This window comes from Rhinatrema bivittatum, chromosome 2 (genome assembly GCF_901001135.1).
Source record: "Rhinatrema bivittatum chromosome 2, aRhiBiv1.1, whole genome shotgun sequence".
NCBI lineage: Eukaryota > Metazoa > Chordata > Amphibia > Gymnophiona > Rhinatrematidae > Rhinatrema > Rhinatrema bivittatum.
This window is the reverse complement of record NC_042616.1, coordinates 715,581,108-715,596,135: the sequence shown is the minus strand read 5'-3', so window position 1 is coordinate 715,596,135 and position 15,028 is coordinate 715,581,108. Positions and strand designations below refer to the sequence as shown.

The following is a 15,028-nucleotide window of genomic DNA, read 5'->3' as shown; positions in this document are numbered from 1 at the left end:
GTGGATACAGCAGTGAAACTGCAGATCCTACAGGATGGCCTGGATAAGGGCCCGGTATTAAATTCTCTGAGAGTCCATCACATGCTACAGGAGACAGATCAGGGGCTCATTCACTGTATCACTCCTGGATGTTGTCCGGTTCCTACGGGAAGCGAAATACACATAGTCACCGCACAAACCGATAGTTCCAGCAGGGGACTTGAACCTGGTATTGAGGGTGATTGCTAAAGTCCCCTATGAGCCTCTCAATAAGATCCAGCTAAGGGATCTGACCTGGAAGGCAGCCTTTCTGGTAGCAATATGCTCAGCAAGAAGAATATCAGAGATATTCTATTCTATTCAATAGAGATTCAATCTCTATCATGCCGTGAACCATATCTCTCCTTCTCAAGAGAAAAGGTGACAATCAGACCAGTCCCATCCTTCCTCCCCAAGGTGGTATCTGAATTTCACCTTAGCCAACTGATCTCCCTGCCAGGATTTAGAAAGATGAATTGCATGGAAAAGAGGAAGGACCTGCACCGTCTGGATGTCAGAAGAATCCTCTTGAAATATTTAAAGATCACGAACAAGTTCAGAAAGACAGATAGGCTATTCATTCTTTACACAGGAGAACGCAAAGGAGAGGCAGCATCTAAGACCTCTATTGCGAGATGGATCAAGGAGGCCATTGGCTCAGCATACATAGTGAGTGGCAGGGAGGTACTGCAAGGCCTGAAAGCACACTCAAGGGCGCAAACATCCTCTTGGGCAGAATTTAGATCAATGGCACCCATTGACACTTGAAGGACAGCCATGTGGGCCTCAGTATACACATTTATAAAACATTATAGGCTGCATTTCCACAAAAGAATAGACATATGATTTATGACAGATACCTGGAAGCAGCACTGGGATTTTCCCATCCGGGATGAGTACAGCTTAGATACATCCCACACTTAAGCCTGGTCTCGCAGGATGAAGAGGAAGATACAATTACTAGACCTTACCTATTAAGTTTCTTTCCTCAAGTCCTGACAGACCAGTCTAAACTCCCACCCCAAGTGCTACAATGCCCCCCACCCCCCCAAAAAAAAGGGAGAAGGAAATGGAGTATAAGGGAACAAGAATATTCCTTTAGTGCTTCTATAGTGAGAAGGATCCAAGGGGAGGCCACATTTCTTGGCATTTTTAGTACAGCCCTCCAGGGTGAGGGGCAAGAGCATGCCCATTCCTTCTTCTTTTCCTTTCTTTTCAGGCCATATTGTAGGGCACAGTTTAATTTTCAATTTACATTTAGTTTTACCCTTTGCTGGTGCCAGCAAGGATAAGTATTTGGAAGGGAGAAAGAGGTCTGCCCACCGAGACAAGCCCCCCTCTCCCCTCCAAGCAAGAGCGCCAGTGCATTTTTAAAAAAAGTTTTTTAGGTGATATGGGAAGTAGCAAAAGATATAAAAATAAATACAGTTGTTAGGACCAGCTTGGTCAAGAATTTACTGACTCCTTCTCTGTTGAAGGTCCAATAAAGCAAATCGGAAGGTGGTCCCACGTAGCCAAGGCAAAAAACAACAAGGGGACAACCTTATACCGTGGAAAGATTTATTAATATTTAATTACAGAGCCCGACTCCGGCCGAGTTTCGCCAATTAAGGCTGCATCAGGGGATGACTTCTGATGTCAAACGAACCTACACAAATAGATTCGATACGAGGACCTGCCTCATTGCTTTTGAGACATTGCAAAATATTACAGATACATCGATTTATTTTTGCCCTAGTTCTACATAAATTTGAGCGTGACACGCTGTCAGATTGTGAAGTGGAAGTAATTATATGCAGGATCAAGATTGAAATTTGATAAAAGAATCTATTTGTGTAGGTTCGTTTGACATCAGAAGTCATCCCCTGATGCACCCTTAATTGGCGAAACTCGGCCGGAGTCGGGCTCTGTAATTAAATATTAATAAATCTTTCCACGGTATAAGGTTGTCCCCTTGTTGTTCCTTCTCTGTTGAGCCAGCCTATATAGGAGGGTACCTCAGGGAAGAGGTTTGGAATTCTGCCTCCATCTGCTGGTAGGGGGACAAAACAACAGTGAAGGCTGGTCTATCAGGACTGGAGGAAAGAAAATTAGCAAGTAACTTCTAATTTGTACCTTGATCGCTGCTGACCAAATTCAATTAATTGCCAAGATCATAAACCATTCAGTGCCCCGTATGAGTCCACTGAGTCGTCTAGTTCTCAATATGTCACTTTTACAGAAATCCTTCCCATTAGAAGGTATGCTGAAGAAACTCAGCAGCTGTTAGGTAGTACAGTAGAGGAAACCATTACAAACCCTGATTATACAGCTTCAAAAACGAGATCATAGAACGGACCAAGAGCACAATAGAACAGAGGAGACATAAAAGAGAGCAAGCTAGTCACATAGGAGGAAAAGAAGAGTGAGGAGAAGGGGTATCAATATATAAAATATTAAAGCACATAGTAAAGTTGTATGGGAAGGGCAGTGCTTATAAAAATTGGGATTCCTGTGTGAAAGAAACTATTGGTGTAAAAGATAGTTACTTTGTAAAAACAAGTATATGCTTATTTAGCAATACATGAATACATAACTAACAAGTAGAAATTATGTTGCCAGGTTGATGAATAGAAAGGAGTAGGACTGGTTGCTTTTCATGAAAATATGACTTCATTGTAGTCTAATACCTGTTATGAATCTCTGGCCTTTGCACCAGATACCTGCAGGAATGTGGAAGATGTAGTCCTGCTTAGTGCTGGCCAATGGAGAGACAAACAGAACATACTGTAGTTAGAAGACTGTTTACTAAAGTGTGTTAAAAGCAGCATATTTAATGCAGTATTTGTTAACTGATGTCAAGCCTTTAGTAAATACCATGTTGAAGTAGTTTTACCACATTCGGTAACAATTGTTACTGACCATGTTAAGGGCAGCCATGATGGAGGCCGTGATGTACGCCAGGGGTGCCCAAACTGGTCCTCAGGCCAGTCGTATTTGCCGGATATCCCTAATGACTATGCATGAGAAATATACATACATAGGAGGTAGTGTATGCAAATAAATATCATGCATATTCATTAGAGCAATGTTTTCCAATCCTCTCCTGTTTTCAGGCTATCCATAATGAGTATGCATGAAATAGATTTGCATGCATTGGAGATCCAGGATATACAAATCTATATCATACATATTCATTGTGGAAATTGTGAAACCTGACTGGCGAGGTGTGCCTCCAGGAGAGGGCTGGGAAACACTGCATTAGAGAGATCCTGAAAAGCCAACTGGCTGGGGTGGTCTCATTCCTGAGTGCAAAAGTAAAAACATGTATAAGGGATTGTCCCAGAGAGTAGGGAAATCCTGCAGCAAGGACTAGTAATTTCAGCTACAGGAGGTTCTAGAATTGTTTGTGTGTGGATTTGTAGCCTTATGGATTCAGCTCCTGAAAAATGAACCTATTGTCAGGTTATCAAAATTTGAAGACCTTTGATTGAGGAAATGTTCATTTTTGTTGGAACACCATTCTGTATGTCCAGCGAGATTCTGTAAACATCAACCATAAAGCCCTAAGCTTAAGGTCCCTGAAAGTTTGCTTCATCCCTGTTCAGAACAGACTTAGGGTTACATTTGCAGGCAAAGAGAGTTTTGTCAGGACTCAACAACTCCCACAGCAGTCGGCCTGGGTGGCACCAAGGCACAACATCTCCATAGCGATACCCTCTCAAGTGTGAGGTCTAGGAAGGGAGAGGGCTACATACTCACTGGTTTGCCTGGTCTGGAGTTGATGCTGAAGTAGCACTCTCATTCTCTGGAGAGTGCTCTGTGCTCATATGATGACATCTACTGGTTAGTCAAAGAACAACATCTGAAGTAGCTTCTGAGATAATTAATATACCGCTGTCTTGTCTATGTGAGTTTGCTGCAGTCTCTGAGTGTGGGTTAAAAATAGGTGCAGGTTTGAGACTGCTCCTTAGAGGTGTCTTATATGTGCTGGAGTAAATGGGCAAGGAAGAGCATAAAGCAGTTGTGTAAGTAGAATGAGTAGAACCGAATTGGCGCATTGGACTTTTGGGTTTTGAGATAAGTGCTGGCATATGAAAGAAACTCTTTTTTAAATGCAGTATAAAATACAAGTAAAAATTAGGATTGAAGAAGAGCTCTTTAAATGTGACCTCTGATCCTGTTCTGGTAAATGATTATATGGTGTGTTGCTTTAGGTGTATGCCTATAGCCCAATGCGGGCAAACAACAACAGATTTAGCAATGAGTGCCTAGTATTCTGACACCGCTAATAGGAAGTGAGCTCCTTACCTTTCCTTTTCTGTTAAGTAGCATGAGTTTCTAACTGAAGTTATGCAGACACTGCCTCAGCTGGAAAGTAGGTTCAGCTTCTTTTGTGCATTAATTGAGAGGCTTCAGATTTCTGGAGTTCTGAATTCAGTATCAATTCATTAAATGATAGTAAAAGTAAAATGGTATTGATGCTGAGAATCTGAATACCGACCTCACCCTACTGATGTGAATTAAAACAAAATCTCTGTATAACCGGAACATAAAGTCGACATGGGTCCCTGATCTACATGCATCTCACAGCATGTATTAGCACAGTGCAAAGTCTGTTTGTCATTCATGTTCTGAATCATTAAATTCCAGAAATATGCTCATCTTCGACTGGCATACCAACTAGATCACAAGTCTTACTTCAAAAGCAAGCTGTGGTGGTGTGGAATCGTGGTGATGGGGATTGGAGAGCTGGGGAACTTCGTGGCCTATGGATTTGCACCAGCTACACTCATCGTTCCATTAGGATGTGTGTCTATCATAGGTGAGACATTTATCAATATTCCATCTGTGTCTGCTGTTAGTGAGCAAGCAATATGAAGAAGCAGAGAGAGGATATTTAAAGTGTCTTTTTCCCGATCCTTTATTTCCGTTAAAGGAGAATGAAAAGAGGAAGGGAAGCACATATCTTTTTCTTTAAAGGTATTTATTTGTTTGTTTTTTTGGGGGAGGGTGGTGGGGGCTATCTCCATTTCCTTGCCCTGGCTTTAGCATAACAGTCTGCATTCTGCATGAAGGGGAGTTGTTGGGTGAAACTGAGGTGGTCCTCTTGCATTACAAGGTGATTTTCTACAGAACATCTACTAAGTAACAAAATTGTACACAGAGTATTATAGAGTAATTTTATACCAACGTACCACAGACTAACTTTCTTATGATGTTTTTCTATAGGACACTGATTTCTATGGTACCATTTTTTTATATGTTAAACTCTATAAAAATTAAGTTAAAAAAAAATACTGAACGCTTCTACTATTTTGTCCAGCACCAACGTCAGGCTCACCGGTCTGTATTTTCCTGGCTCCCCTCTGGAGTTCTTTTAGAAAATTGGCATTAAATTGGTCACCCTCTAGTCTTCAGGAACAGTGGCTGATTTTAAAGAGGGTCTACCTGGAAGCACCCTTAGAGCACTCCAATTATTGCAAAATTCAGCGGCCTGTGTCTTTACTGGAATAAAAAAATATGATTATGATTACTCCAGTTTTGGGTGCATTACATTAGCTACTGATTCAGTTCAGGATAAAATATAAAGTTTTAACATTACTATGTAAGATAATCATGAGGAAAAATGTACACCGGATGGGAGCCGCATTCCTCATACACAAACCACAGAGATCACGAAGATCCACAACCAAGGGTTTTCTTACAGTACCCTCTTTATATCAGGTTCACTTGGGTGAGGTACGGGATTGTGCCTTCTCTATTGTTGGTCCTATATTGTGGAACACTATGCTGGACCAGCTAAAGAATATAAACGACATCAAAATATTTAAAAATGAGGTCAAAACATGGCTGTTCAAGAAAGCATTTGAGGATGTGAACAAATGAATCATATGTTGTACTGCTACTGGACTTAACATGGTCCTGGCAGTTTGTTTTTGTTACTGTTATGAATTATGTTCTATTTTATATATATTTGTATTGAAATGATTTGGTCAAGATATAATTGTAAATCAATAATAAATACATATTTGATTTATTTTAGAGCTCTGGGTTGAATATTTTCTGGGCCTGGTGATTTGTTAATATTTATTTTGTCAGCTTGCTTTATTATATCTTACAGTTTCACAATTACTTGCTTCATTTCCTCTGATTCTTCAGAGATAGTTACCTATGCGGTTATCTCCTCAGTAAAGACAGAAGCAAGGAACTCCTTTCATTTTTCTGCAATAGCTGTGTGCTCCCCGAGTGCCCCTTTTTCTTTCTGGTCATCTGGTGGTCCAACCATCTCCCTTTCATGCTCCCCTTCTTATTATTCACGTGAATCCTATTTTACAGGGCAGGTTGGACTGCAGTTTTAAGATACTTATGGACATATGAAGATAGCCATAACGACTGCTACCAGAATATCAGGTGTCTCAGGCACTTGCCCAGGTCCAACAACATTAGGAGTAGGCTCTGCAGCTGATGCATGAAGCAGAGGCAGAGATGGAGCTAGCATTTTTTTTTTTTAAAGAAAGTTCTTTAGGCAACAGTAGAAGAGAGACATAGCAAGCCAAGAGATAGGGAGTTTGCTATGCCTCTAAGGACAGTCCTCATAGATAAATCTAGTAATCTACTTTGAAAACATATCTTAAAGCAGATTATTTAAGTTTTGTTACCACAAAATATTTAGGACCCAATACAAAAGTCTCAGGGCTGGCAGATATGTCCTGCATCAAAGAGAATTAATTATGCATCAGACAAAGTTGGCCGATAAAATTCTGCTGTTACCAGCATGTAAATTCTGTGTCAAAGAGATGTCCAGGTCAGAGAATCTGAATTACATCCCAAGACAAATTACACTGATGTGCTTTTCATTCTAATTTTCTCAAACCTAGACTACTATAACTCCTTATTACTTGGTCTTCCTGCAAGTATCTTAAAACCATTACAATTATTACACATCTGTTGCAAGTAAGGGATCATGTGTGTTAGGGAGCGCATAGGAGAGCGGTCCCATTTCTGAGGAGATTGTGTGCCGTTGGACCTCGGCACAACCCCAGAGGGCTCCAAGGCAGTACCGAGGTAGGCGAGACATGTCTGAGCCTGGGCTGAGACCAAGCCCAGGCCCCTGCCGACCTGCACAGCCTGAGTGAGACCAACCATGCAAGGTTGGTCTCTGAGTGGTCCTCCGACTACTTCAAGCCCTTTCGGACATGCCGCTGGGAATGGCAAAGGCAGCAGGCCGGGCAGGAGGCGAGGGCAGACAAAGGCTCTGGAACATGAAGACTCAAGACGAGGAACTTGAAGACGTGAAGACACAGACGAGAGGATTGAGCATGAAGACTGAGGACCAAGGTTCAGGAACAAAGTCAAGTACTGGGTTGAGGCTGCGACGCAGCGCGCCCTACACAGCCCACCACAGGACAGACCCAAGGGACCGGTCACAGACCATGCTTGAGTGTGAAACAGACCCCGGATGAATACATGAAAGATGAAGCCGGAACATGGCGAAGATTCAGTAGAAGCTTGCACCGAGACGCGCCCTACACAGCCACCCATGGCTGGTCACGGACCACGCTGGAACAGAGCAGGTTCAGTCAGAGTCTTAGACATGGACGGAGCAGCCACAAGAACATCAGAGGGCCGAGACGAGATTCAGGATAGGGGACCAAGACGAGGCTTGGCTTCAGGCATGAGACAGGGGACCAAGACGAGACTTGGCTTCAGGCAAGGATGACCCTCCGGAGGCTTGTGCTGCAAATGAGAAGACAGGCTCATGCCACGAGGTGACGAAACATAACATGGCACGCCAGAAGAGATAGTAATGAGGAACCATGGGGTCCAGGAAGCAGAAGTGGAGACGAGGCATCAGGAAGGAACATCAGGAATATCATACAACATCAGGAAATGACAAGGGAAATCCAGAAGAGTGTTGGTGTTTGAGGTAGTTGTGGGTGGATCTTTGGGCCGGTGGCAGATGACCACGCCCCCGGGGGAAGATCCCGAGAGGGACCACCAGTCAGGCTCAGAGTATGGAGACAGACACACACTAGTTCTTTTATTAAACAGTATATTGAACCACCAGAGGTGGCAGTAGTGAGCTGGAAGTGCCTGGCTGGGCTGTAGTCCCTCAGGTACTGGAACATCGATCCTGGATAACTGAGCTGAAGAGAAACTAAATATAGTGAGAAGGCAGGGTATACAGAGTTCAGGAACAGAGCCTTGATGGTAACACTCACACAATAGTCTCTAGCAGTAGTCCAGGTGTTAGAATGAGTTAGGCCCTCGAGGAGCGAGAAAAGAAGGTGACTCACTGGTGTTAGTAGGCAGTGATGACTTCCGGCAGAAGAGAGATTCAGCAACCAGTCGGGACCATGGGCCCTCGGAGGAGCAAGTACCGGTTCCTGACTGGGACCTGAAAAACAAAGAGAGAGCGAGGCTCCTGAGAAGCGGGGGTACCCCTGGTAAGTCCGAGGAGGCAGAGAGCTTAGTTGGCGGAATCCTTGCTAACTCGATTAGTTAGCGATATCCAAGACCTTATATATCCGAGTATGATTAATGTCATCTCAGGGAGACGTCCCTGAGGTTTGTGCCACTGCTGGTACATCAGTCGGGGCCGCGCCATGCACGCACCCTTAGACCCTTGTGAAACATGGCAGGTTGCAGTGTCGAGCCACTCCGGAGACGCCGGAGGAAAATGGCAGAGAGACGCCGCAGCAGCCAACCTTCCACTTCAGCAAGAGGAAGTCGCCAAGAAGGTAAGGAGGGCAGGGTGGAGACGTCAAGCAGACGGTCGCAACAAGAGACCAGGAACATGAAGAAGAACAAGGGATCCCACGAAGAACAGGAAATACCAGCAGGAGTGGAGACGAGAAGTCCTTGAGAGGAACTAACTCCTTGCAAAGGCAACTAAGGACTGGAAGCTGGGCCCTTAAATAGGGCTGAAGATCAGGAGACGCCTTGGGAGGAGTCCAGGTGGGGCCAGGAGGCTGGCCCTTTAAATCACTGAAGGAGGCCGGCCCGCGCCTTAGGAGACAGGAAGCAGGAAATATTAGAACCATGATCAGCGGCCATGCTGCCGCTGAACAGTGCAGGGAAGCCAAGCAGGCCACGCCTATGCCTGACGCTGGGACAGCGGCATCCCAGCCGGGGAACAAGCAAATGAACACGGCTTCCTGCGCAGGCGATGCCGGGGGACTGCGGCCTCCAGGCTATGAGGAGAGATTACGTCAGCGACGGCTCCTGCCGCGGGAAGAAGGCAGGCTGAATGCGGCTCCATGCTGCTTTGGTAAGTGCAGGAATATAATAGTGTGTTTTACATAGTGGGTCCAAAACTTTGGAATTTTCTACCCGAGAAATTATGTTTGATAACAGATAGAGATTTAAATCGAGCTAAAAGCATGACTATTCAAAAATGCATAGAACCTAACTTGAAAACATCAGAATGTAGAGAACTTCAATGATAAGAACGACAAGCAATATTAATTGAAGCATGAGGAATAAATCTAACAAGTGAATGTAAGAATCTCAACACAACGTGACATTTGTTATACTGTTATATGCTTTGTACTTCTCACCTTGTGCCCTAGATCTTTTGTTAATGGAACATTTCATTTCATTGATGCTATTTCCTGTTACTGAATACTATCTCTGTTACCCATCTTTATTTGTTGATCCATAGCTATGAATGTTACTTTTGAAAACTGTTGTGATCTTTACATGGAATGACGGTATATAAAATGTCTAAATAAATAAAATAAATATTCTCTGTCAACAATAAGGGGCAGATTTTATAAAATTATGCGCGCACGTACTTTTGTTCGCGCACCAGGCGCAAACAAAAGTACGCCATATTTCAATAGATACGTGCGTAGCCGCGAGTATCTGTTAAAATCCAGGGTCGGCGCGTGCAAGGCTGCCCAAAATCGGGAGCCTGCACGTGCCAAGCCACGCAGCCTGCCTCCGTTCCCTCCAAGGCCGCACCGAAATCAGAGCGGCCTCGGAGGGAACTTTCCTTTCGCCTCCTCCCCACCTTCCCCTCCCTTCCCCTACCTAACCCACCACCCCCTACCTTTGTTGCACAAGTTACACCTGCCCGAGGCCATGGTCCGGTCCAGGGGCTGGTCCAGAGGCGGCGGCCATGCCCCGATGACACGCCCCCGATGACACGCCCCCGATGAACGCCCCCGAGACCCCCCCCAGGAAAGCCCTGGGACTTGCGCGCGTCCTGGTGCTTTGCACGCGCCGGCAGCCTATGCAAGATAGGCTCGGTGCGCGCAGGGGGCGTTTGGGGTAGGTTTTCGGGGGTTACGCACATAACCTATGCACGTAACCCTTTGAAAATTTGCCCCTAAACGTTTCCAATCTTTGGTGTCTTTGGTTTGAGTTTCTGACTCAATATCTTTTTTTTTTCTTGTTTCTATCCCTTTTTGTTTCTTCTGTCTCTTTCTCATCCTTCCTCTGTAATGATAACTTCTCCTTAATTCTTTTCTGATTAAGTTTTGTTTGTTCCTTTGTCTGTTTTCTTCAGCAATAGATATTTTAATAATTTTTCTTCTTCCTGCCCCCTTTTATCTGCTTCTCTTTTCTTCTTTTCTTTCTGGTCTCTTAGAACATAAGAACATAAAGTTTGCTACACTGGATCAGACCAAGGGTCCATCAAGCTCAGTATCCTGTTTCCAATAGTGGCCAATCCATATCACAAGTGCCTGGCAGGATCCCAAGGGGTCGATAGATTCCAAGCTGCTTATCCCAAGAATAAGTAGTGGATTTCCGCACCTCTGCCTTAGTAATGGTTAATGGACTTTTCCTCCAGGACCTTTTTTTAATTGCAACTATACTGTTATCTTTCACCACATCCTCTGGCAATGAATTCCAGAGTTTAATTAGTCATGGAGTAAAAAAATATTTTCTCTTGTTAGTTTTAAATGTATTACCCAGTAACTTCATTATGTGGCACCTGGTCTTTGTACTTTTCAAAAGAGCATACAACTGATTAACGCTTTCTCGATCCATTTCACTCATTAATTTATAGACCTCTATCATATCTCCCCTCAGCCATCTCTTCTCCAAGCTGAAGAGTGCTAACTTCTTTAGCATTCCTTCATAAGGGAATTGTTCCATCCTCTTTATCATCTTGGTCGCCCTTCTCTGTACCTTTTCTAATTCTGCTATATCTTTCTTGAGATGACCAGAACTGAACACAATATTCAAGATGAGGTCACAGCATGGAGGCATTATGATATTCTCTGTTTTATTCTCCATTCCTTTCCTAATAATCCCTAGCATTCTATTTGCTTTCTTGGCTGCTGCTGCACAGTGAGTAGAAGATTGTCCTATTGTTCCTGCCTGCTCTCCTTTTTCCAGTCCTTTTCCTCTTTTTCCTATGTTGTCTGCTCCATTCCTCATTTCTTACCTCCTACACTATCTCCCTGGATTCCTTTCCCCTCAATCCATGGTCCTCTTTCTCACTTCCAGTCCCCATCCCTAATCCTCTCCTCATCATTTCCCACTTTCTCCGTAATCCTCTTTATCTCCCATCCATCTGAACTTGTTCCATGACTTTTTGACTTCTGCTACTACTTTTGCACAAACTACCTATACTAGGAAATAGTTACATGCACCCACCACTATGTCTTTGAAGAAAAATTTCCCGAGTTTACCTCCTTTCTGCTTCATATCAAACTTTTGTTCTAGAACGTTCTTTCCTTTTGTGGATTATTTATACTTTATATTGAGGCATTTGAATGTTGCTATCTTTTCAAACAGATCATAACAGGCATGTTGCTTAATGTTTATTAAATGACTATAATGAAAAAAGCTATAAAAATTGATAAAAATACTGACAAGCAGAATTATTACAGTATGGAAAGTCAATAATAAGATGTATTCTAGCTTACATATATTGGGGACAGTTTCAAACAATGAATACTATGCTATTCTTAAGAACAGACTTACTGGTCATATAGATAAACATGATGGAGAAGAGCCAACATAGATTCAGCAAAGGGAAGTCTTGCTTTACCAAACTACTGACATTTTTTGAAGGTGTAAATAAACCTGTAGATAAGGGTGAGATGATCATATAATGTAACAGGATTTTCAAAAGGCATTTGACAAAGATCCTTGTAAGACTCCTCGGGAAATTAAAAAGTCACAGAATAGGAGGTAATGTCCTATTGTGGATTGATAACTAACTGGATAAAAGATAGGAAACAAAGAGTTGGAGAGATGTGAATAGTGGTGTGCCCCAAGCTACAAGTAAGGTCAAATTAACAGATGATACAAAATAGTATTTTTTTTCACTCAATCAAGCTGTGAAATTTGTTGCAGGAGTATGTCTTCAAAGCATCTAATATAGCTTGGTTTAAAAGGTGTTTGGATAAGTTCCTAAAGGATAGTCCATAAACCGTTATTAGCCAGGTAGACTTGAGAAAAGCTACCATTTATCTCTGGGATTGAGAAACAAGGAATTGATCTACTCTTTGGGGAAAATATTCAGTCACTGGCGGGATTGCAAAGTTAGCCAGATAAGTTTATCTGGCTAACTTTGAAGGGATATTAGTGGTGTAGATGCACAATTGAATGTAGCCAGCTATCTTTAAGTTAGTCGGATAATTTTCTTTGGCTAACATTAAAACTACACTTTGGCATGACCAGAGTAAGGTGGATAAGTTATCCAGCTAACTCTGAGTTAGCCAGATAAGTTGTTTGGCTAGCTTACCTCTGCCCCAGAACAGCCCCACATTATCTGTCTAAATTTTAGATGGATAATGAGCTATCAATAATTAAGAAAATAAGATTTTCCATATTGGGTCAGACCTCTTTCCAGTAGTGGCCATGGCCAATCTACTTCACAAGTACCTGGCAGAATCCAAAAGATTGACAGATTCCATGCTGCTTATTAATTGAATGTCATCCGCGTATATATAGTGAGTGATTTCCAGGCCAGCTAACAGATGGCATAAAGGTAGCAGGTATATGTTGAAAAGAGTAGCAGATAGGGTGGATCCCTGTGGTACTCCTGTTTGAAGGTCTATTTTTTCTGACATAGAATCTTTGATTTGAACTTGAAAATATCTGTTACTTAAATATGATCTGAACCAGCTGATTGTTTTGTTGCTTAATCCTATTTCTTCTAGCCTATTTAGCAGTATGTTGTGATTCACAGTATCAAAGGCTGCTGAGAGGTCTAGCATCACTAGAATGTAGTGTTCACCATTATCGAAACCCCTCATGATGGTATCTGTCAGTGCAAGCAGGAGTGTCTCTGTACTATAGTGTTTTTGAAAACCATGTTGTGAGGGAAACAGGATGTTATTGCTTTCCAGGTGTTCCGCTAGTTGTTTTTGTATAGTTTTTTCTATCAATTTTGCAATTAGTGGTAGGTTTGATACTGGTCTGTAGTTGCTCAGGTTAAGTGGGTCGCTGTTTTTCTTCTTTAAAATTGGTTTTACGATTGCTCCTTTTAGTGCATCTGGCATGGATCCTTCCTCTAAGGATAGATTAACGATTTTTGCTAGTGTCGGGGATACAGTGTTGGCTATTTTTTTTAAGTCTGTGGTAGTTATTGTGTCATGAGCATGTGGGGCGGGATTTAGTTTTTTTAGCATAATTTCGATCTCTAAGTCTGATATTTCATAGAATGTTGACCACTGTTTAATCTCTCTTTTTCCCATTTTAATTTCTTGTTTCGTTGTATTTGGGATTTTAGTTTTTAGGTTCTTTATTTTGTCATTTAAAAAAGTTGCGATATCATTGCATCTTTTTTCTGGAAGGTTTTGTGTAGATTCGGATTTGTCAGTAGTGAGATTGCTTACTATGGTAAATAATGTTCTTGGGTTGTTTCCATATTTTTCTGTTTTAGAGCTCTAGAACTGCTTTTTTGTATCTAGAATAATTCGTTTATAGTAAGCTAGGTGTTTTCTGTATTTTGTTAGGTTTTCATTGGTTTTATTTTTTCTCCAATCTTTTTCTTTTTTTCTCCAATCTTTTCTTTTTTTCTTAGCTGTCTCTTGATTTCTTTTATCTTTTCATTATACCAAAGGTTTGTTTGTTTGGTATCCCTAGTATTAATATATTTGATATTACTCCCCTTGTTAATTGTAAACCTGATGTGATATGTATATTATGTATATGAATGTCGGTATATAAAAGTTTTAAATAAATAAATAAAAACACTAATGTTACAAATTAAAACAGATAAAAATGAAATAAAATAAATGAAAATAAAACATAATGTAGACTAGCAGAACTAACATTGTTTAAATAAAAATGTTTTGATTGCTATCCTAAAATCCTTAAGTGATTCTGATTGTCTCAAATCCAATGGAAGTGTATTCTAGAATATCAGTCCAGCCACTGAAAAGGCACATTCTCTGGTAATATGCAGTGGGGCTGTCTTAGGAGATGGAACTTTGAGAAGGTGAAGTTGGAGCGATCTTAGAGCTCATGTGGGCTGATAAAATTTGAGCAGAGAGTTAACCCAGTGGAAAAAATCAGCGTTTAAGAGCTTGAAAATTAGCATTGCAATTTTGTATTTGATTCTTTCTTGTACTGCGAGCCAGTGGAGTTCAATATCTCTCTCTCTCTGTATCAGTTTCTCCATGTCTGCCACTCTGGTCTCCAGAGATCAGACTCGTTCTCTGAAAGCCAGGCGCTCTTTGCGCTGGGTGCACACATACAGTCTCTCACCAACAGGCCGATAATCATACATGTGTCTATAATTTAGTCAGATAAGTCCCCAAAATATTCAAAAGTCAATATTTAGCCAAATAACTTGTGAGTTATCCTGCTAATTCCCTCTAAATATTGACCTCTTTGAGATATGCCAGTACTTTCTAGAAACCCGAATTTACCACGGTTGGAGACAGGATGCTGGGCTCAATTGAACTTTGGTCTGACTTAGCGTGGCATTTTTTCTGTTCTTATGTCATCAATATTGAGAAGTGCAAGCCACAGGAAGTTAGCAGACAAACTTACCTAACTAACCAGATCATTTATCATTTCGCTTTGGGGTCTTAACGCTAGCTGATTCCTTTTCTCA

General features: G+C 41.9%; 1 protein-coding gene across 1 annotated transcript in view; it reads left to right on the top strand.

Moving 5' to 3' along the window:
* NIPAL2 (NIPA like domain containing 2) overlaps nt 1-15,028 on the top strand; it is a 143,875-nt gene that overhangs the window by 43,603 nt on the left and 85,244 nt on the right. The window contains exon 3 of the mRNA XM_029591776.1: nt 4,651-4,822. Within this exon, the coding sequence (XP_029447636.1) occupies nt 4,651-4,822 (172 nt within the window). The remainder of the gene's footprint in view (nt 1-4,650; nt 4,823-15,028) is intronic.